This window comes from Pongo pygmaeus, chromosome 1 (genome assembly GCF_028885625.2).
Source record: "Pongo pygmaeus isolate AG05252 chromosome 1, NHGRI_mPonPyg2-v2.0_pri, whole genome shotgun sequence".
NCBI lineage: Eukaryota > Metazoa > Chordata > Mammalia > Primates > Hominidae > Pongo > Pongo pygmaeus.
The window spans coordinates 11590851-11613495 of record NC_072373.2 but is presented as its reverse complement, the minus strand read 5'-3'; the positions used below and the strand labels follow the sequence as shown (position 1 = coordinate 11613495).

The 22645-nt window shown below is 38.7% G+C and overlaps 1 protein-coding gene across 5 annotated transcripts in view; it reads left to right on the top strand.

The window, feature by feature from the left end:
• RYR2 (ryanodine receptor 2) overlaps positions 1 to 22645 on the top strand; it is a 789753-nt gene that overhangs the window by 560910 nt on the left and 206198 nt on the right. For all 5 annotated transcript variants that reach the window (XM_054448216.2, XM_054448137.2, XM_054448051.2 and 2 more), the window contains exons 36-39: positions 8233 to 8459; positions 11506 to 12310; positions 14763 to 14963; positions 21241 to 21346. In XM_054448216.2, the coding sequence (XP_054304191.1) occupies positions 8233 to 8459; positions 11506 to 12310; positions 14763 to 14963; positions 21241 to 21346 (1339 nt within the window). The remainder of the gene's footprint in view (positions 1 to 8232; positions 8460 to 11505; positions 12311 to 14762; positions 14964 to 21240; positions 21347 to 22645) is intronic.

Below are 22645 nucleotides of genomic sequence, written 5' to 3'. Positions count from 1 at the left end.
AGAGGTCATTCTGGGCAGAGGATGAGAAGCAGCAAAAATATGTAAGAGTGAACGTGCTGAAGGTTAAGGAATTCAGTGTAACCGTAACAGGATGCCTTCCAGAATGTGGCTGGAGATTAAGGTGGATAAAAGGTAGAACAAGTCCAAGTTGAAAAGGTCTTGTGTGCCATGTGAAAAGGTTAGCACCTATTACATAGACAGGGGAAATCCATTGGAAATTTGAAGATGGGGATTGAGCATAATGAAACTTGTTTTGAAAAATATGTTGTTATTAGTGTGGAGGTGGGCAAGAATGAGAATAGTCAGTAGCAATGAGGTGTCAATAATTTGATACTGTCTACATGGAAGACAGTGATTAGAGCCACGGAAGTCAGAATGAAAAATGATAAATGTGAAAATATTTTATAGAAGAAATGAATACGCGAAGGCTCGTGGTGCGTGTTGACGTGATGTGATTTCTGCCCAGTGCTCTGAATGTCAAAGTGAAGAAATTCAATGAAGCTCCGGTGAATGGCGGGAGTAACTATGACTCTCTTAAGGTAGCCAAATGCCTCGTCATCTAATTAGTGACGCCCATGAGTGGATGAACGAGATTCCCACTGTGCCTACCTACTATCCAGCGAAACCACAGCCAAGGGAATGGGCTTGGCGGAATCAGTGGGGAAAGAAGACCCTGTTGAGCTTGACTCTAGTCTGGCATGGTGAAGAGACATGAGAGGTGTAGAATAAGTGGGAGGCCCCTGGCGCCCCCTTGTCCCTGCGAGGGGGCGGGGCAGGGTCCGCTGGCCTTGCAGGCCGCTGGTGAAATACCACTACTCTGATTGTTTATTCACAACCCCGTGAGGTGGCCCCGAGGGGCTCTTGCTTCTGGCACCAAGTGCCCGGCCACATACACATGCCAAATTGTAAAGACCATCGATGCTAGGAAGAAACTGCGTCAACTAATGAGCAAAATAACCAGCTAACATCATAATGACAGGATCAAATTCACACATAACAATATTAACCTTAAATGTAAATGGGCTAAATGGTCCAGTTAAAAAACACAGACTGGCAAATTGGATAAAGAGTCAAGACCCATCAGTGTGCTGTATTCAGGAGACCCATCTCACGTGCAGAGACACACATAGGCTCAAAAAATAAAGGGATGGAGGAAGATCTACCAAGCAAATGGAAAACAAAAAAAGGCAGGGGTTGCAATCCTAGTCTCTGATAAAACAGACTTTAAACCAACAAAGATCAAAAGAGACAAAGAAGGCCATTACATAATGGTAAAGGGATCAATTCAACAAGAAGAGCTAACTATCCTAAATATATATACACCCAATACAGGAGCCCCCAGATTCATAAAGCAAGTCCTTAGAAACCTACAAAGAGACTTAGACTCCCACACAATAATAATGGGAGACTTTAACACCCCGCTGTCAACATTAGACAGATCAACGAGACAGAAAGTTAACAAGGATATCCAGGAATTGAACTCAGCTCTGCACCAAGCAGACCTAATAGAACTCTCTACATCTACAGAACTCTCCACCCCAAATCAACAGAATATACATTCTTCTCAGCACCACATCACACTTATTCCAAAATTCACCACATAGTTGGAAGTAAAGCACTCCTCAGCAAATGTAAAAGAACAGAAATTATAACAAACTGTCTCGCAGACCACAGTGCAATCAAACTAGAACTCAGGATTAAGAAACTCACTCAAAACCACTCAACTACATGGACACTGAACAACCCTGCTCCTGAATGACTACTGGGTACATAACAAAATGAAGGCAGAAATAAAGATGTTCTTTGAAACCAACGAGAACAAAGACACAACATACCAGAATCTCTGGGACACATTTAAAGCAGTGTGTAGAGGGAAATTTATACCACTAAATGCCCACAAGAGAAAGCAGGAAAGATCTAAAATTGACACCCTAACATCACAATTAAAAGAACTAGAGAAGCAAGAGCAAACACATTCAAAAGCTAGCAAAAGGCAAGAAATAACTAAGATCTGAGCAGAACTGAAGGAGATAGAGACACAAAAAAACCCTTCAAAAAATAAATGAATCCAGGAGCTGGTTTTTTGAAAAGATCAACAAAATTGATAGACCACTACCAAGACTAATAAAGAAGAAAAGAGAGAAGAATCAAATAGATGCAATAAAAAGTGACAAAGGGGATATCACCATCGATCCCACAGAAATACAAACTACCATCAGAGAATACTGTAAACACCTCTACGCAAATAAACTAGAAAATCTAGAAGAAATGAATAAATTCCTCGACACATACACCCTCCCAAGACTAAACCAGGTAGAAGTTGAATCCCTGAATAGACCAATAACAGGCTCTGAAATTGAGGCAATAATTAATAGCCTACCAACCAAAAAAAGTCCAGGACCAGACGGATTCACAACCGAATTCTACCAGAGGTACAAGGAGGAGCTGATATCATTCTTTCTGAAACTATTCCAATCAATAGAAAAAGAGGGAATCCTCCCTAACTCATTTTACGAGGCCAGCATCATTCTGATACCAAAGCCTGGCAGAGACACAACAAAAAAAGAGAACTTTAGACCAATATCCCTGATGAACATCGATGCAAAAATCCTCAATAAAATACTGGCAAAACGAATCCAGCAGCACATCAAAAAACTTATCCACCATGATCAAGTGGGCTTCATCCCTGGGATGCAAGGCTGGTTCAACATACGCAAATCAATAAACAATCCAGCACATAAACAGAACCAATGACAAAAACCACATGATTATCTCAATAGATGCAGGAAAGGCCTCTGACAAAATTCAACAGCCCTTCATGCTAAAAACTCTCAATAACTTAGGTATTGATGGGATGTATCTCAAATTAATAAGAGCTATTTATAACAAACCCACAGCCAATATCATACTGAATGGGCAAAAACTGGAAGCATTCCCTTTGAAAACTGGCACAAGACAGGGATGCCCTTTCTCACCACTCCTATTCTACATAGTGTTGGAAGTTCTGGCCAGGGCAATCAGGCAGGGAAAAGAAATAAAGGGTATTCAATTAGGAAAAGAGGAAGTCAAATTGTCCCTGTTTGCAAATGAAACGATTGTATATTTAGAAAACCCCATCGTCTCAGCCCAAAATCTCCTTAAGCTGATAAGCAACTTCAGCAAAGTCTCAGGATACAAAATCAATGTGCAAAAATCACAAGCATTCTTATACACCAATAACAGACAAACAGAGAGCCAAATCATGAGTGAACTCCCATTCACAATTGCTTCAAAGGGAATAAAATACCTAGGAATCCAACTTACAAGGGAGGTGAAGGACCTCTTCAAGGAGAACTACAAACCACTGCTCAATGAAATAAAGGAGGACACAAACAAATGGAAGAACATTCCATGCTCATGGGTAGGAAGAATCAATATCATGAAAATAGCCATACTGCCCAAGGTAATTTATAGATTCAATGCCATCCCCATCAAGTTACCAATGACTTTCTTCACAGAATTGGAAAAAACTACTTTAAAGTTCATATGGAACCAAAAAAGAGCCTGCATTGCCAAGTCAATCCTAAGCCAAAAGAACAAAGCTGGAGGCATCACGCTACCTGACTTCAAACTATACTACAAGGCTGTAGTAACCAACACAGGATGGTACTTGTACCAAAACAGAGATACAGACCAATGGAACAGAACAGAGCCCTCAGAAACAATACCACACATCTACAACCATCTGATCTTTGACAAACCTGACAAAAACAACAAATGGGGAAAGGATTCCCTATTTAATAAATGGTGCTGGGAAAACTGGCTAGCCATATGTAGAAAGCTGAAACTGGATCCCCTCCTTACACCTTATACAAAAATTAATCCAAGGTGGATTAAAGACTTAAATGTTAGACCCAAAACCATAAAAACCCTAGAAGAAAACCTAGGCAATACCATTCAGGACATAGGCATGGGCAAGGACTTCATGTCTAAAACACCAAAAGCAATGGCAACAAAAGCCAAAATTGACAAATGCGATCTAATTAAAGAGCTTCTGCGCAGCAAAAGAAACTACCATCAGAGTCAACAGGAAACCTATAGAATGGGAGAAAATTTTTGCAATCTACTCATCTGACAAAGGGCTAATATCCAGAATCTACAAAGAACTCCAACAAATTTACAAGAAAAAAACAAACAACCCCATCAAAAAGTGGACAAAGGATATGAACAGACACTTCTTAAAAGAAGACATTTATGCAGCCAACAGACACATGAAAAAATGCTTATCATCACTGGCCATCAGAGAAATGCAAATCAAAACCACAATGAGATACCATCTCACACCAGTTAGAATGGCGATCATTAAAAAGTCAGGAAACAACAGGTGCTGGAGAGGATGTGGAGAAATAGGAACACTTTTACACTGTTGGAGGGAGTGTAAACTAGTTCAACCATTGTGGAAGACAGTGTGGCGATTCCTCAAGGATCTAGAACTAGAAATATGATTTGACCCAGCCATCCCATTACTGGGTATATACCCAAAGGATTATAAATCATTCTGTTATAAAGACACATGGACACGTATGTTTATTGCGGCACTATTCACAATAGCAAAGACTTGGAACCAACGCAAATGTCCATCAATGATAGACTGGATTAAGAAAATGTGGCACATATACACCATGGAACACTATGCAGCCATAAAAAAATGATGAGTTCATGTCCTTTGTAGGGACATGGATGAAGCTGGAAACCATCATTCTCAGCAAACTATCACAAGGACAAAAAACCAAACACTGCATGTTCTCACTCATAGGTGGGAACTGAACAATGAAAACACTTGGACACAGGAAGAGAAACATCACACACCGGGGCCTGTTGGGTGGGGGGAGGGGGGAGGGATAGCATTAGGAGATATACCTAATGTAAATGACTAGTTAATGGGTGCAGCACACCAACATGGCACATGTATACATATGTAACAAACCTGCACGTTGTGCACATGTGCCCTAGAAGTTAAAGTATAATAATAAAAAAAAAAAGAAATGAATAGGATTTAACAATGAATTGGACTAATAGAATTTGTAGATGAATTGAATTCAGGATCTCAAGGAGAGTGAGAGTGAATGATTGAGTTAAAATTTTAGTTTGGACAATTTGGCCATGCTAATCAAAAAGTAGAAGAGCTTTTTGAAATTCAGGAAAAAAGGTTGAACTTAATTTTGCAATTGTAAAGTTGAGGTTCCAGGCACACATTGGAGTGCAGAGTAGATAGTTTTATTAGGCTGGCTTGGTGACCTTGGACATCTTTCTTAAATTATTTGAGCTCAGTTTCTGTGTCTATAAAATGGGGTTCACAGTATCTGTTTTATGGAGTTAATATAATTAAACATCTTGAGCAATGCTTTATACATGGTATACAGCAAATTTATATACTCAACAAATTTATATACAATATACATACGTATGCATACCTATATACACATATGTATACACAATTGTGCTAAAAAGAGCTATGCTGGAGATTAAAATTTTCATCATCAAGAAATCAGTTGTAATTCATCTTGGAGTGTGAATGGAATATTTGAGGGCAGATGTAGAGATTGGGAAGAGATGGCTGAGGAGAGAGCCTGGTTGTATCAACTAAAAAAGAGGAACCTGTGAGATAGGCTGAGGGCAGAACTGTCAAGAATGTTGAAGAAGAACTGAAAGAGACATTTTAGTAGATGCCAAGTGAGGATGGAGTTTTCTAAACAGGAGTGGCTAACAGCAGATGCCATAGATGGACTAATGCAACTCGGACTAAAGGAATCCCTGGCTTTTGTTAATGAGGAGGGCTTTGGTGGCCTTGCCAGAAGGATTTCAGCAAAACAATGGGAGAGGGGCTGGTCTCAGTGGCTCATGCTTGTAATCCCAGCACTTTGGGAGGCAGGAGGATCACTTGAGCCCAGAAGTTTGAAACCAGCTTGGGCAACATAGTGAGACCCCATCTCTACAAAAAATAAAAAATTATTTTAGGCAGATGTGGTGGTGCACGCCTTTAGTCCCAGATCCTCCAAAGGCTGAGGTGGGAGGATCACTTGAGAGTGCAGACATGGAGGCTGCTGTAAGCTGTGATTGTGCTGCTGCACTCCAGCCTGGGTGACAGAGGGAGACCTTGTCTGAATTATTATATAAAAAAATGATGAGAGGTGCCATGTGACAGTGAATTCAAGATTGGAAATGAGAGAAAGGAGGCAGCAAGTTCAGATTGACTTTTTTTTTTTTTTTTTTTTTTACAAAATTGGACAAAGAGTGGTAGTTTCTCAGAAGCCTGACTGATATATTCAGTCTTCTATTGACTACTGAGTTCTACTGACATTTTCATTGGCTGACTAATAGCTATCACAAATTGAATGCATCCAGACTGGACTGCTTGCTCTCTTCTCTTCTTTTCCTTTCTTCTTTCTCTCTTCTTCTCTTCTCCCTCTCCCTCCGTCCTTCCCTCCCTCCCTTCCTTCCTTCCTTGTCCCTGTCCCTTTTCTTTCTTGCTGACAGTCTCACTCTGTCACCCAGGCTAGAGTGCAGTGATGTGATCTCAGCTCATTACAACCTCTCTCTCTCTCTTTTTCTCTTTCTCTCTCCTTCCCTCCCTCCCTTCCTCCCTTCCTTCCTGCCCTCCTGCCTTCCTTGTCCCTGTCCCTTTTCTTTCTTGCTGACAGAGTCTCACCCTGTCACCCAGGCTAGAGTGCAGTGATGTGATCTCAGCTCACTACAACCTCTCTCTCTCTTTTTCTCTTTCTCTCTCCTTGCTTCCCTCCCTCCCTCCCTCCCTCCCCCCTTCTCCCCTTCCCCCCTTCCCTTTTCTTTCTTTCTGACAGAGTCTCACTTGTTACCCAGGCTGGAGTGCAGTGACACGATCTCAGCTCACTGCAACCTCCGCCTCCCAGGTTCAAGCAATTCTCCCGCCTCAGCCTCCCGAGTATTTGGGACTACAGGAACATGCCACCACTTTTGTTTTTTTTACAGGCGAATTTTTGTATTTTTAGCAGAGACAGGGTTTCCCCATGTGGGCCAGGCTGGTCTTATACTCCTGACCTCAAGTGATCCACTTGCCTTGGCCTCCCAAAGTACTGGGATTACATGTGTGAGCCATGGCGCCTGGCCCAGTTTTTCTTTAAATGTCGCTTTCTCAATGATGCCCATTCTGACAATCCCATTTAAAATTGCTGCCCTGGATTCTAGTTCCCCCATTCTGGCTTTCTGTCCCCCAAACCCCCAGGCCCATGACATCTCTTTTAAAATACATTTAATTCATTTAATTTACTTATTGATTTTATTTCATACTTTCAGTGAGAAGAATGGAAGCTACATGAGGGCAGGGGTTTTGTTAGTTTTATTCATTAGCATATCATCATTATTTAAACCAGTACTTGATTTTTTCTTCCCTATTGTTAGAGGGCAATAGGAAAGCAGTTTGAGGATGAAGTAGTCTAGAGCATGCAGTTGAGGGGGCTCTAGAGGAGAAGAAGAGATAGAAGGTAATGCAGAAATATGAGATAATGGTTTTCTTATGGTCTCATAAGAGGCAGGCATCGGTGTTGTCAAGATCATAGATAAATGAAGAAGCTTTTGGCAAAGCAGAGACCTCTCTTTCTTTGACACCAGACAGAAGGAATTAAGGATGGCTGAAGATGATATTGGAGGTGGAGGAGAAATAAATATGTTTGTTAATGCCTAACATACTCTGTTTTCTTGGTCGGTAGTCAGGTTTATCTGTTGAGCTTTATCTGGAATACTTCTGGCTAGAGGAAGTGTTTTAAGGATGAGTTGGGTGACAGAGAACAGATATTGAGAGAGAGAGCCGGGGGATGTGACCTATCTGTCATTCAGGAAGTTTGACACTGAAAGTCCCTAGAGACTTGCCAGCTTTCCCTGAGGTCCCAGCCTGGTAAAGAAATATAAAGGATATATGGGTATGCTTGGTTGTGCTTGGCCTTCTCTCTGTGCCATTCAGTATATGGGAAAGACACATCCCGAGACCTGTTTGACTGCCTTGAAGGTGTAGATATTTTTTCTCTCACAATGTATTTCCTGGTTTGTCCTTTCAGAAACTTTTCAACCCAATTTCTATGATTTCTTGTGTTGACTTTGCTTGACTCATAGGGTTATCTTACTTTCCCTGTCTCTGTCCTGTGCAGAATTCTAGTCATTACTTTGTGAACCCCAAGGGATGTTCTACATTCATTCTTTTTCTGCCTCCCCATCCCCTAGAATGTGATGCCTCTCTCAGCGGGATTATTCAAGAGTGAACACAAGAACCCCGTGCCGCAGTGCCCCCCGCGCCTCCACGTGCAGTTCCTGTCACACGTCCTGTGGAGCAGAATGCCCAACCAGTTTTTGAAGGTAGATGTATCTCGAATAAGTGAACGCCAAGGCTGGTTGGTGCAGTGTTTGGATCCTCTGCAGTTCATGTCTCTTCATATCCCTGAGGAAAACAGGTCAGCCCCAATGAATCCGTGACATTCTGATTGGGACGCTTGGGATTAGCCTGCTGCCCGGGGCTTCTGGTAGTGGTGCGGGGCAGGGGTGGTTCTAAAGAAACAAAATGAAATTTACAAAGATCTAAATTCTCTAGGTAATGGAGTCATTATTCTGCGTATTCTAAGTTTAAGTTTATTTGTCAACCATTTTGTTACTGAAAAAAGTTATTCTGTAGTTGAAGATGCCACATGATGGTTTCTTCATTCACTCTTGTGTTACTTACAATGACAACGGCAAATAAAAATTCAGACAAGTGCAACTGCAATCCAACTTATGACTTAGCAGAGTACTGTAATAGAGAATAGTGAGATATTAGAGATGGAATCATAAGAATCACTTATGATTCCTCTGTTTAACCCTTCATTTTATAGATGTAAAAAACTGATCTCAAGAGATATTAATGAGAGAAAATTGGGAAAATACTGTGAGTGTCTTGGAAACAAGTTTATATGCATTCTAGGCAGTAATAATAGTAACATAAAGTATAATAAATACTCAAAAGTAGCTTTGTTTATGATTTTCTGTTTTTCCATGTGATAGCCAATTAAATTGCAGAGATTTCATTTAAGCAGGATTCTTATCAATAAGGAGCTAAGTTTCTAAGTTTTGGGCCAAGATTTCCCTCCCAAAATGCCATTGAAATGTTGAATCACAAACTGAGTAAAAACATGTCATGAAAGTAATGCACAAACATATTTGTATGTTTTAAGTCTTTAATCTGAAAATAATTATTGGAGCCAGGTCCATTTTTATACCTTTAGATGTTCTTGGCATTTTTTATTTTAATATCTTTAAAATTTAACCTATGCTTTGGAAAACAGTTTGTCAGTTCCTCAAAAAAATAAAATTATAGCATTAACATGTGATCTAGCAATTCTACTCCTCATATATACCCAAGAGAAATTAAAATATGTCCACACAAAAACATGTACATGAATATTCATAGAAGCATTGTGAACAATAGTAAAAGAAAGGGAACCCCAAATGTTCACCAACTTATGAATCAATAAACAAAATGTGATATATCCATATAATATTATTTGGCAATAAAAACGATCGAAGTACTGATACATGCTACAAAATGCAAGAACTTTGAAGACATTATATTAAGTGAAAGAAACCAGTCACGAAAGTATATTAAGTGAAAGAATCCTACTAGTGTGGGATTTTATTTAATTGAAAAGTCCATAATAGACAAATCTTTAGAAATGGGAAGTAGATTAGTAGTTACCTAGGGCTGCTACGAGCAGAACAGGACTGTCAATGGGTACTAAATTCCTTTTGGGATGATAAAAATGTTCTAAACTCAATTTATAGTTATAGTTACACAACTCCATTAATATACAAAAACTATTAAATTATGTATTTTAAGTAGGTAAATTGTATAGCATGTAAATTACAGATCAACAAAGATGTTTTAAAACAAAAGAAAATCAGAGAAAAATTAATCTGGCTAGTTAATTCTTTTTATGTATTAAATATGTATTTACATATTTTTATATGAAGTAATTAGATATCTTCCATAACATACTCTTGAGATGGTTCAGTTTGATTTTAATTTTATTCTTCTTATTTTTTTGTGAGAAGAGTTTTATCATAATTTTTCATCTGATGATGTTTTTTAAGAAAATACTGAGCAACCAAAACAAACATAACATTTGGGAAGGAATTCTTGTTTGTGAAGGAAAACGTTGTGTCTCTACTGAGCATGGAATTTTAACATTATAATTTAACATTTTGGCATGCTATCATCAAAAACCAACATAACACCTTGTCTCAGTAGTTTATAATTTATATTAATTGCCTGTGATAGACGTATATCTATGTGAATGGAAAATGTAAACTCTCATTAAAGATCATAAAGGATTTGAGGCAGTTTTCCAAACAATATGGAACATGAATGTATAAAAATGTGTCACTGACATCAGGCCGCAGAAAAGATATGGACAGGAAAATAAAACTGAGGGTAAGAGTGACACACAGTCATTTATACCACACCGGTTGGTAGAGTCGGGGCCCACATTAATTTCATTCTTCCTAGCAGCCAAAGAAAAATATGATGAGTTTCAAAATCCAAATTCCAAAAAAGGAAGCCTTAACTAGTGTGGTTGAGAAGAATCTGATGCCCCAATAACATGACAAATCATTAATATTTTAAAGTGTGCAATGGCGGTAGATTTATGTCAGTGTGTAGTTTGTTTCTCTTTAACACATCACAGTTTATAATTTAATTTACTCCATTTTGCTCAGCAGGGGTGGTTTACTCCCTCAATTGAATATAAGCTCCCTGGGGGCAGAAATCATGTCTATATTATTCACCATTGTATCATCAGTGCACAGTGCATCCACTCAGTGATATTTGATGAACAATTGAATGACAATGACATATGAAAGAAATTTCTCCACTAGAGGCTTTTTTGTTATTGTTTATTTATTTATTTGCTGTTTTGAGGTGGAGTCTCACCTTGTTGGTGAGGCTGGAGTGCAGTGGCACGATCTCGGCTCACTACAACAGATCCTTGATACAATAGAGGAGGAAGGAGGTGCTAGATAAATGTCAAATTCTATGTAGAAGAAAATTTGTAAAACATCTAGAAATGATTAAAAGTACTATGCAGCCGTTAAACATGTCATAGAAAATTAAAAGAAGACACAGGTTGGGTGTCCCAAATCCAAAAATCTGAAATTCGAAATGCTCCAAAATCTGAAACATTTTGAGCACCAACATAATGCTCAAAGGAAATGGGGTATTTCACATTTCAGACTTTCAGATTCAGGATGCTCAACCAGTAAGTATAATGCAAACATTTCAAAGTCTGAATAGAGTCCCAAATCCAAACACTTCTGGTCCCAAGCATTTCAGATTAGGGACATTCAACCTGCAGTGTCTATTCCCATAACTTTTTTCCTTCAAATTTACAATGCATACTGATTTCTCCTCTGATTCAGATTTTAAAAAATCATTCATTTCTAATCTTACTACCACTCTCCTCCCTTCTACAGATCTGTTGACATCTTGGAGTTGACAGAGCAGGAGGAATTGCTGAAATTTCACTATCACACTCTCCGGCTCTACTCAGCCGTCTGTGCTCTTGGGAACCACCGGGTGGCCCACGCCCTGTGCAGCCACGTGGATGAACCTCAGCTCCTCTACGCCATTGAGAACAAGTACATGCCTGGTTTGCTGCGTGCTGGCTACTATGACCTACTGATCGACATCCACCTGAGCTCCTATGCCACTGCCAGGCTCATGATGAACAACGAGTACATTGTCCCCATGACGGAGGAGACGAAGAGCATCACCCTGTTCCCTGATGAGAACAAAAAGCACGGCCTTCCAGGGATCGGCCTCAGCACCTCCCTCAGGCCACGGATGCAGTTTTCCTCCCCCAGTTTTGTAAGCATTAGTAATGAATGTTACCAGTACAGTCCAGAGTTCCCACTGGACATCCTCAAGGCCAAAACCATACAGATGCTGACAGAAGCTGTTAAAGAGGGCAGTCTTCATGCCCGGGACCCAGTTGGAGGGACTACTGAATTCCTCTTTGTACCTCTCATCAAGCTTTTCTATACCCTGCTGATCATGGGCATCTTTCACAACGAGGACTTGAAGCACATCTTGCAGTTGATTGAGCCCAGTGTGTTTAAAGAAGCTGCCACTCCGGAGGAGGAGAGTGACACACTGGAGAAAGAGCTCAGTGTGGATGATGCAAAGCTGCAAGGAGCTGGTGAGGAAGAAGCCAAGGGGGGCAAGCGGCCCAAGGAAGGCCTGCTCCAAATGAAGCTGCCAGAGCCAGTTAAATTGCAGGTAATCAGAACAAGAGATTTGAGTGAATTTCAGAATTACTAAGCATTAAGGTATTGGAACATGCCTTTGTTTCTTTCTGTGTGTGTGTGTGTGTGTGTGCGTTTATTTCTCTGCATTCCTGTGCAATGGTAGTTCTTCATAAAATTAACTAACTTCCTATTCTTCTCCCTCTTATTCATTAGCCATCTCCTCTTGTTTCCCAGATGCTTTTTACCTTCATTACATTGGAATACCTGAAATACAAGCCATCGAATACCCCTTTCCACCCCTATTTCCACTCTTACCAACCTTAGAATGTTTGTTTACCAGTAGATGCACCCATTGTCACATAGCAAGGTTTTACTTTCCCCTAGTATGCTTTTGTTTTGGTCTTTTGAGACAGGGTCTCACTCGGTCACCCAGGCTGGAGTGCGGTGGTGGTGCAATCATAGCTCACTGCAGCCTAGAACTCCTGGGCTCAAACCATCCTCCCACCTCAGCTTCTACAGAAGCTGGGACTATAGGCATACCACCATGCCCAGTTAATTTTTTTTTATTTTTAGTTGAAATGAGGTCTTGCTCTATTGCCCAGGCTGGTGTCAAACTCCTGGACTCAAGTGTTCCTCACTCCTTATCCTCCCAAAGTGCTAGGATGACAAGTGTAAGCCACTGCACCCAGCCACCTTAGTATGTTTTTAAAGAATCAGACACACTGGCTGTCTTTATGCTCCTCAAGATGTCTAAAGGGTCCTTTATTAATGTCTCCTCTGTTTATTAAAGTCAATTGGATGTTTGCATCGCTGATCTGCTTTTTTGCTCCTCATTCCCTTAGTCAGCATTGACTGAAGCCTTACTCTGAGTATGCACTTAGGGGAAACACAAGTGAACCCTGCCTTTCAGAAGCTCACAGCCTCTAAGGGAATATACACTCATTTATGCATTAAAAAATCTTATTGCTAATTGCATTAAATACTCTGAGGGCAAAGAATGGATTACTAAAAGAAAGAACATTTAGACTCGATTACTGTTAGAAAGACAAGGGGGAAGACCCCTTAGAGATTTTGACTTTTAAGCTGGTTCAGATTTAAGAGTTGTGCTTAGCAGTTACAAGAAAAAGGAACAGGGCAGGGTGTTCTAGGAGCTTTCCATGCAAAACAAATAGCCCAGCAAAGGCCCTGAGGCAGGAAAAGGCCAGTGTGGCTGCTGGTGGGAAAATTGATAAGGGAGGAAAGAGAGTGTGATCTAGTATCTGGTTAGTCAGGAGGCTTTCTTGCTGGTCCAAACTCTAGGAGACCATGCTCAGAGGAGGGTGGGGCAAAGGAGATGGAGAAAGGGGGATGGACACTGCGACTACTTCAGAGACAGCATTGATAGAAATGGTTATATTGTAGATGGTGACACAGAGGGTTTTAAGGTCCTCTTTGACACTGTCATGTATTTATATCACAATTGGTATTGAGTGTATAGATTTTTTTAAAATTTGCCAGAGCATTCTCTCTTAGAAATGTTTCTACCAACATACTCACTCAGTTATAAATCCTTTTGGTTTTCAGCAGGAGAAAGACCCAGCTAATCACTGAATGAATGAGCATTCACCACTTAATTGTCTTAAGTTTAGATTTCTAGAATTGGTACAGCAGTTCAGTGATCTCATCCATAACCCAGATCTTAATATTTTTCTGCTCTGTGATCCTCAGCCTGTGGTTTTCTTCCTAAAATGCTCACCTTATTCTTTCTGTGGTAATCATGTCATCACCCAGTTACACTCATTTTGAAAGAAGGGAACTTTAGTCTCTTATCACTGATGGAATAGCTTTCCCAGAAGACCCTTAGCAAACTTTCCCTTGTATATTTCATTGGCCATTGCACCTGTGGCTGAAAGGGAGGCTGGGGGGGTAAGTGTATTAGTCCGTTCTCACACTGCTAATAAAGACATACCTGAGAGTGAGTAATTTATAAAGGGAAAAGGTTTAATGGACTCACAGTTCCACATGGCTGGGGAGTCCTCACAATCCTGGCGAAAGGCAAATGAGGAGCAAAGTCACATCTTACATGGCGGCAGGCAAGAGAGCACGTGCAGGGGAACTCCTATTTATAAAACCATCAGATCTTGTGAGACTTATTCATTACCACAAGAACAGCATGGGGGAAGACACCCTCATGATTCAGTTATCTCCACCCAGCCCCGACCTTGACATGTGGGGGTTATTACAATTCAAGGTGAGATTTCATGGGGAAAGAACCAGACCATATCAGTTAGCATCCACTAAAGGGACATTTATTTGCCAGTTTTGCTTATACAAATTATGTTTCATCTCCTGGGACCGAGCACATTACTGCCTATACAAAATCAGGATTCTGTTTCTAAGAGAGAAGAGTAGGCAACTAAGGATGTTTCCCACAGTTTATCATTTGATACACATTATTAAAGGATTTAGAAATTAAATTTGGTGTCTTTTTAATGGTCTCTTAGATGTGCCTACTGCTTCAATACCTCTGTGACTGCCAGGTCCGGCACCGGATAGAAGCCATTGTAGCCTTTTCAGATGATTTTGTAGCTAAGCTCCAAGACAATCAACGTTTCCGATACAACGAAGTTATGCAAGCCTTAAATATGTCAGCTGCACTCACAGCCAGGAAAACAAAGGAATTTAGATCACCACCTCAAGAACAGGTACAGAAATGAAATGAAAATTATTCGTATTTATATTGGCTTTTAGTCATTCAGGATCTGTGTCTTGCAAAATTATATAAGTCACACGTCTTGTTTTCCTTGTTCTGTTTAAAGTCATTAAGTTGATTTAGTTAGTATTCTTAGTTTCACCAAAAGAATTTCTTTGGTTAGTTTAAACAAAAGAGGGACTTATTAGAAGATATCAGGTATATCACGGACTCTTTGAGAAGGCCAAGATATGCCAGAGTCTGAAGTTCTTCAAATAGGAGCAAATTTCAACCACAAATGGGTCTTCATCGTCTTCCACTCATAGGAATTTTTGATTCCTAGGACTCGATGCTAGAGGCTTTCCATTTGTGCCTACCATAGAAGAAACACATGTCTCTTCTACCTTGCTTGCCAGAAGACTGATTACCTGTTTGTGGTTCTTCCTTTCATTGCTTACCCCCAAAGTCAGGTCTCCTGAGGGTACAACAGAACCAAGGGCACCTGCCTGAATCAGAGAATGGGCTAGTTGCAGGATGTAAATTTTCTGGAATCTACCTCAGAGTGGGCCTCAGAGTGTGGGAAGTTACCAAGGTGTAGGGATGGTGTTAAACAATGTAATTCACAGATGTCTTTTTTGATTTCTTACCCTTACCATTTTCTTCTCTATCCAGGGTAGCTCAGAATGAAAGTGTTTATAGGGACTAATTACAGAATTTTTTTTTCTCACCAGAATGTAATTTCTTTGAGGAAAGGGATGTGGAATTTTCTTAATTGTTATAAACAGCATTTATTGAGCAGAGAACAGGTCCAGCCTCTTCCAGATTAACTCTGTTAAACTACTGTTGGGAAACTTCTGCTTCTGGAAAGATGGAGTACATGTGCTTTTCCTGATTCTTCCTTTTAAGTACAACTAAAACCCTGGACATGACAAAGAAGACAACATAAGAAGACTCTGAAAGATAGAGAGAAGAAGGGAGGTTGGCTACAGAACTCAGGACCCAAGGAACAACATGGTGGTGAGTTCCCTGGATTTTCTTTTTGCCTCACCTATCCCAGATTTGAAGCTAAAGAAGCCGGCAACCAGGAAACACCAACGGGCATAGACAAGAAAAGCTGCAACAAAAGCCTCCTCTCTCTAGACAAAGGATCAGGGAAGGGGCAGCTTAGCAAGACAGGAATGTGTTAGATAATAACTGCACTACTGCAGCCAAAAACCACAGAGAAAACTGTTCCCCACCCACACTGGGCACAGGCTGAGTGGGGAACCTTGACTTCCACTCTCACCAGGCTGTAACAAGGTGTCCCAGTAGAGGACAGAGCTGGGACTTTATCCCTGCTGAGTAGTAACAAGGCCCACTTCTTCCAAAGTATCAGTAGAGGTTATGGAAGGAGAAGTAACAAGACACTCTTGCCCTTTCTAGCAAGGTTCACATCAGTACAGGTCTAATGAGGAACCAGAACTTTTTACCACTGCCCAACAGTAACAGGGTCCCTTCCCTCCTCCAGATGTCCAAGGAGGGTGAGTGGGAAAATGGACTTCCCCTCCCACCTGGCAGCAATAAGATACCCTAAGCCCTTCTCCTGCTGGATGGGGGTCAGAGGAAACCAGGTGAAACAGAGTTATAAATAAGACCCAGAGCTCCTAGCATAATCCTCAAAATGTTCAGATTTCAATTAAAAATCGTGTGTGTGAAGAACCAAGGAAAACTTGAATGAAAAAACCAATCAATAAACACCAACACTGAGATAACAAAGATGTTAAAATTATCTGATGAAGTTTTGAAAGCGATCGCCCTGTAATTCCTTCAAAATGGAAAAAAAATAGAAAGCCTCAGCAGCAGAGAAACAAAATATATGACGAAGAACCAAATGGAAATTTTAAATCTGAAAAATATAATCACTGAAATTTTAAAACTCAATGAATGGGCTTAAAAGCAGAATGAAGGGAGAAGAAGAAACAATCAGTGAACTGAAGAGAGGGTGATATCGACTACCCCATCTGAAGAAAAGATGAAGATGAATATAACAAAAGACCTAACATTTGTGATGTTGGAGTCTCAGAGGATAGGAGAAAGAGGGTGAACTGAAGAAAATAATGCTGAAAACTTTTCAAGTTCAGTGAAAGATATGAAGTGAGAGATTCAAGAAGATGAGTACATTCCATATAGGATAAACATAAATCTATACCGAGACACATCATAGTCAAATTTCTGAAAAAATTAAAGACAGAGTCTTTAAAGAAATGACACTACCTACAGGGGGAAAGACAATTTGAGTGACAGCAGATTTCTCATTAGAAAGTGTGGAGGGCAGAAGGAAGTGGCACAACAATCTTCAAATGCTGAAGGAAGAGACTATCACCTCAGTTCTATGTACCTTGAAAATACTCTTAAGGAAAGAAGGGGAAATCAAGACATTCTCAAATGACAGGAAGTTGTAAGAATTTGACTACAGCAGACCTACCCTAAAAGAATGCTAAAGGAAGTTATTTAAATATAAGGAAAATGAAAAATGAAGGAAATTTGGAAAATTCAGAAGGGAAGAAAGTAACACTGGGAAATGTTTTAATATGGTAAATACAGTGCATTTTTCTTCTCTGGAGTTTTCTAATTTATGTTTGATGGTTGAAGCAAAAAGCATAAAACTGATGTGTTTCTAAATATATGTATAGGGAATATTTAAAAATTATAAACAGAGGAGAGTAAAGGAGCATAAAGGGAGATAAGTTTTCTATCCTTCACTCAAACTGAAGTCTACTGGTGTCGACATTGTACCATCTGGTACACCGTCAATACCAGTAGACTGTATGTTAGGTATGTATATAAAATAATACACAGAGCAAGCGCTAGAAAAGCTGTACAAAGAGATACACTGAGAAGTACCACAGATAAATCAAAATAGGTTCCTAAATATTGTTCAAGTAATGCATAGCAAGTCAGTAAAAATAAATCAGAGCAAACAAAACCACAGGTGAAATGACAGACTGTAAGTCATAGCATATCAATAATTACACAAATATAAATAATCTAAATATACCAATTAAAAGAAATTGACAGAGTGAATTTATAAAACTCAATCTAACTTTATGCTTGCTATGAGAAACTCACTTCAAATGTAATAATGTATACAGATTAAAAGGGAAAAGTTAAAGGAATATGTATTTTTAAAATATTAATCAAAATAAAGCAGGAGTAGCTATGTCACATAAACTTGACTTCAGAGCACAGAAAATTACCAAAGAGACAAGGATAATACATAATTGTCAGTCCACCAAGAAGATAAATATATATTAATTAAACAATAAAGCAAAATATGTGAAGCCAAAACTGATAGAACTGAAAGGAGAAATAGACAAATCCAAAATTATCATTGCAGACTTCAAGACTCCACTCTCAGTTGATAGAACAGCTAAACAGAAAAATCATCTATGATACGGAAAAACTCCACACTGTCATCAAATAATAGATCTATCAAGGTTTGTAGACTACTCCACCCAACAACAAAGTACACACTCTTTTCAAGTGTCCATGAAATATTTGCTAAAATGGAACATATCCTGGGCGATAAAATAACCTCAAGAAATTTTTAAAAGTTGAAATCATACACATTTTTATCACATTAATCAAATTAGAAATCAGTAACAGAAAGGTAACTGGAAAATCTCCAAACTCTTAGAGATACTAAACAACACACTTCTAAATAATCTATGGTTTGAGGAGGAAATATGGGGAGAAATTTAAAGATTCATTAAACTGAAGGAAATTGGACACATCACATTTGAAAATTTGTGCCACAGCTAAAGCAAGGCCAAGACGGAAATTTATAACACTCAGTGCTTACATTTAAAAAGCGGAAACCACTCAGATCAATAACCTAACCTGCCACTTCAAGAATTTTGAAAACAAAGAGTAAAATAAACCTAAAGCAAGCAGAAAGAAGGTCACTAACGTAAATAATAACAGAAAGTAATGAAACTGAAAACAGGACAATAGAAAAAATGGATCCAAAAGCTGGTTATTTAAAAAATAATAATAAATTTGACAAACCTCTAAAACAACTGACAAAGAAAAAGAGAAGATACAAATTACCCATACCAGGAATGAAACCACTTATCATGGCACACCCTGCTGACTTCAAGTGATCATATGGGATTTTTTTCTTCTCACCTTTGAAATAACGATAAGTAGATGAGCTGATGAATATGTTAATTATCTTGATTTAGTCTTCCTACAATGTATACATATATCAAAACATGGTACCTCATAAATACATACAATTAATATTTGCCAATTAAATATTTTTTAAAGGATCATATGGGAATACATGCATACATACTATATGATTCCATTTAAGTAACATTCTTGCAATGACAAAACCATAGAGATGGAAAACAAATTTGCGGTTGCCACGACTTAAGGATGAGGGGCAGACAGAGGGATGTGGGTGCGGTCATGAAAGCGTAATGTGAGGGATCTTCGAGATAAAGGAATTATCCTCTCTTTTAACTGCATTAATGTTGCTATCCTGGTTATGATATTGTACTACAGTTTTGCAAAGTGTTACCAATGGGGAAACTGCATAAAGAGTACTTGAAGTCTCTCTGTATTATTTCTTACAATAGCATATAAGTCTATAATTATATCAAAATAAACGTTTAGGGGAAAAAATCACATAAATGCCAAAAAGAAAATCTAAAATAGTTTCTTAAAGGAAAATTATGGGAAAGCATCTTTCTTTTCTGAATTTATAAATTTAATAGTATTGTTCAAACATAAATGGGAAACAGTTTCCACAGTTTAACTGAACCATTAATGTTAGCAGCAGCGTAGTTATCCCTTATAAAGATCAACCATGCCTAATATGAAAATTCAAAACCCAGAATACTCCAAAATCCAAAACATTTTGAGCACTGAAATGATACCACAAGTGGAAAATTCCACACATAAATACTTAGTACAAAGTTTATTTCATGCACAAAATTATTTAAAATATTTTATAAAATTTCCTTCAGCCTATGTGTGTAAGGTATGTATGAAACATAGATGAATTTCATTTTTAGACTTGGGTTCTATCCTCAAAATATCTCATGTGTATGCAAATGGAGCTGGTCCTCTCTATCTGTGGGTTCTGCATCTATGGATTCAACCAACTGTATATTGATAATATTCAGAGAAAAAAATTCCACAAAGTTCCAAAACACAAAACTTGAATTTGCTGTGCACCAAGTACTATGTCTAATCCACTTAAATGAAGTGATGTGTCAGCACTGTCTTGGGTATTATAAGTAATTTAGAGATGATTTAAAATATATGAGAGGGTATACATAGGTTATATGCAATTTCTGTGCCATTTCATATAGAAGACTTGATCGTCTGTGGCTTTTCATCTCTATGGAGGGTCCTGGAACCAATCCTCCATGGATACTAAAGGATGATTGTATTCCAAACTCTGAAAACGAAATCCTAGATCTGCAACACTTCTGGCCCCAAGCATTTCAGATAAGGGATAGTCAAACCTATGTTACTTTTCAATTATATTTTTCCTTCTTCTTTGTGTCTGTGTTCTTCTCAAAAAGAGTTCTTTTAAATATTCAGTATTCAATAAATGTTCAATAGAGATGTTAGCTAGAAAATAATGGAAATGTAGGATAAGCATAATACAATACTTTTTAAAAATAACATTTAGATCTCTTAGTTGAGAATTCTTAAAGTATACAAGAGTCTAACATATTGTGGAATTGAGAAAGAGGAAGAAACATTATATGACTATTTTGCAGCTTGTTAAGCTATGGATGATTTGATTTATTGTGCGATACTGGTTGGATTGTGTGATGGACACCTGTGGAGGAATAATTTATGAACAGTCAGAGATTTTGAGCATTTTTGCTTTTGTGGTAGTTGTGCCTTTCTTTCTTTTTCTTTTTTTTTTTTTTTTTTGAGACAAAGTCTCACTCTGTTGCCCAGGCTAGAGTGTAGTGGCACGATCTTGGCTCACTGCAACCTCCACCTCCCAGGTTCAAGCAATTCTGCTGCCTCAGCCTCCTGAGTAGCTGGGACTACAGGCATGCACCACCACACCCAACTAATTTTTGTATTTTTAGTAGAGATGGGTTTTCACCATGTTGGCCAGGCTGGTCTTAAACTCCTGACCTCGTGATCTGCCCACCTCAGCCTCCCAGAGTGCTGGGATTACAGGCATGAGCCACTCCGCCCAGCCCTGCTGTGCCATTCTTGAATTCACCTTTCTTTTCTTCCTCCTTCTTCCTCTTTCTTGTTTTTCAAACTTTCAGATCAATATGCTTCTCAATTTTAAGGATGACAAAAGTGAATGTCCATGTCCAGAAGAAATTCGTGACCAACTATTGGATTTCCATGAAGATTTGATGACACATTGTGGTAAGGTCTTTTTGATTAAAAGCTCTTATTAATTGTGTGTTTTTAATCCATATATCCTGAGACAAAATTAAGTGTACATGCGAATATTTTCACGAATACACATAATACCTGTTAGAAAGTTATATAAAAACATTTATTATTATGGCAAAATGGCAAAATAACTGTCTGTATGTGGGGAGCCCTGAGGGACAGAGAAATCAGAGAGGCAGTTAAACTGAGCAGAAGATGACCAAAATTCTTTCTCTCTTTTTCCTCTTTCCATTAGTGGCGGGAAATGGGAAGGGGGACATGTGGCCAGGTGCCTCTGGCAGGGAGGTTAAGGTTGGTTTAGTCAATGGGTACAAAGTTTCCGTTATACAAGATGAATGAATTCTGGAGATCCATGGCACAACAGGGTGCTTCTAGTTCACAATACTGTATTATGCACTTAAAATTTTGTTAAGAGGGTAGATGTCATGTTAAGTATTCTTAAAACAACAACAAACAAACAAAACCCCCCAAAACAAAGAGGCACTAAGAAACTTAGAGGTGATGGATTTACGTCTGTTCCTGGTGGTGGTGATGCTTTCACAGATGGATGCATATGTCCAAGCTCATATTGCATAGATAAAATATGTACAGTTTTGTTTATAGTAACCTCAATGAAGCTGTATTTTTTTTAAGAAAGAAGTTTGATCAAAAACAGTTGTATTTAAAGCAGTTGAGCGAGTACTTTCTAGAAAATTTAGACTATATCTTTTGGAATTAGTGAATGCCTATGGAAACCCTACATTAAGTTGTATGTCAGTAATCCAGATCTGTTAAGGGAAGTCTCCCCTTCTTTTCTTCTAAGAACTTTAAAAATGGAATTGATTAGGTATTCTGGATGTGTGTGTGTGTTTATTCCTCTATGCAGTGGTGTACATAAGGTCTGATGATTCAATGAAAGAAAATGAACCAGCTGTTTTTAAAGTTATAGATAAAAATAATACCACTGGTTTAACCGGTGGTTATCTTATTTTAATGGAGATAATAAAAACACCACTTTGCATATTAATGTGGCTTATGAATGAAGTACCACTAAATGACTCCTAGAAAATTATACTACGTGTGTGTGTATATGTGTGTGTGTGTGTGTGTGTATATATATATATTTCTACAAATATCCCTAGTAGAAATGTGTGTATGTATGTGTGTGTGTGTATATATATATATATTTTTTTTTTTTTCTACAAGTATCCCTGTATTTCTAGTATCCCTACAAATACAGGGATACTAGAAATACTGGGATACTTTAAAACTTTAGAATTGTTGCTTCAG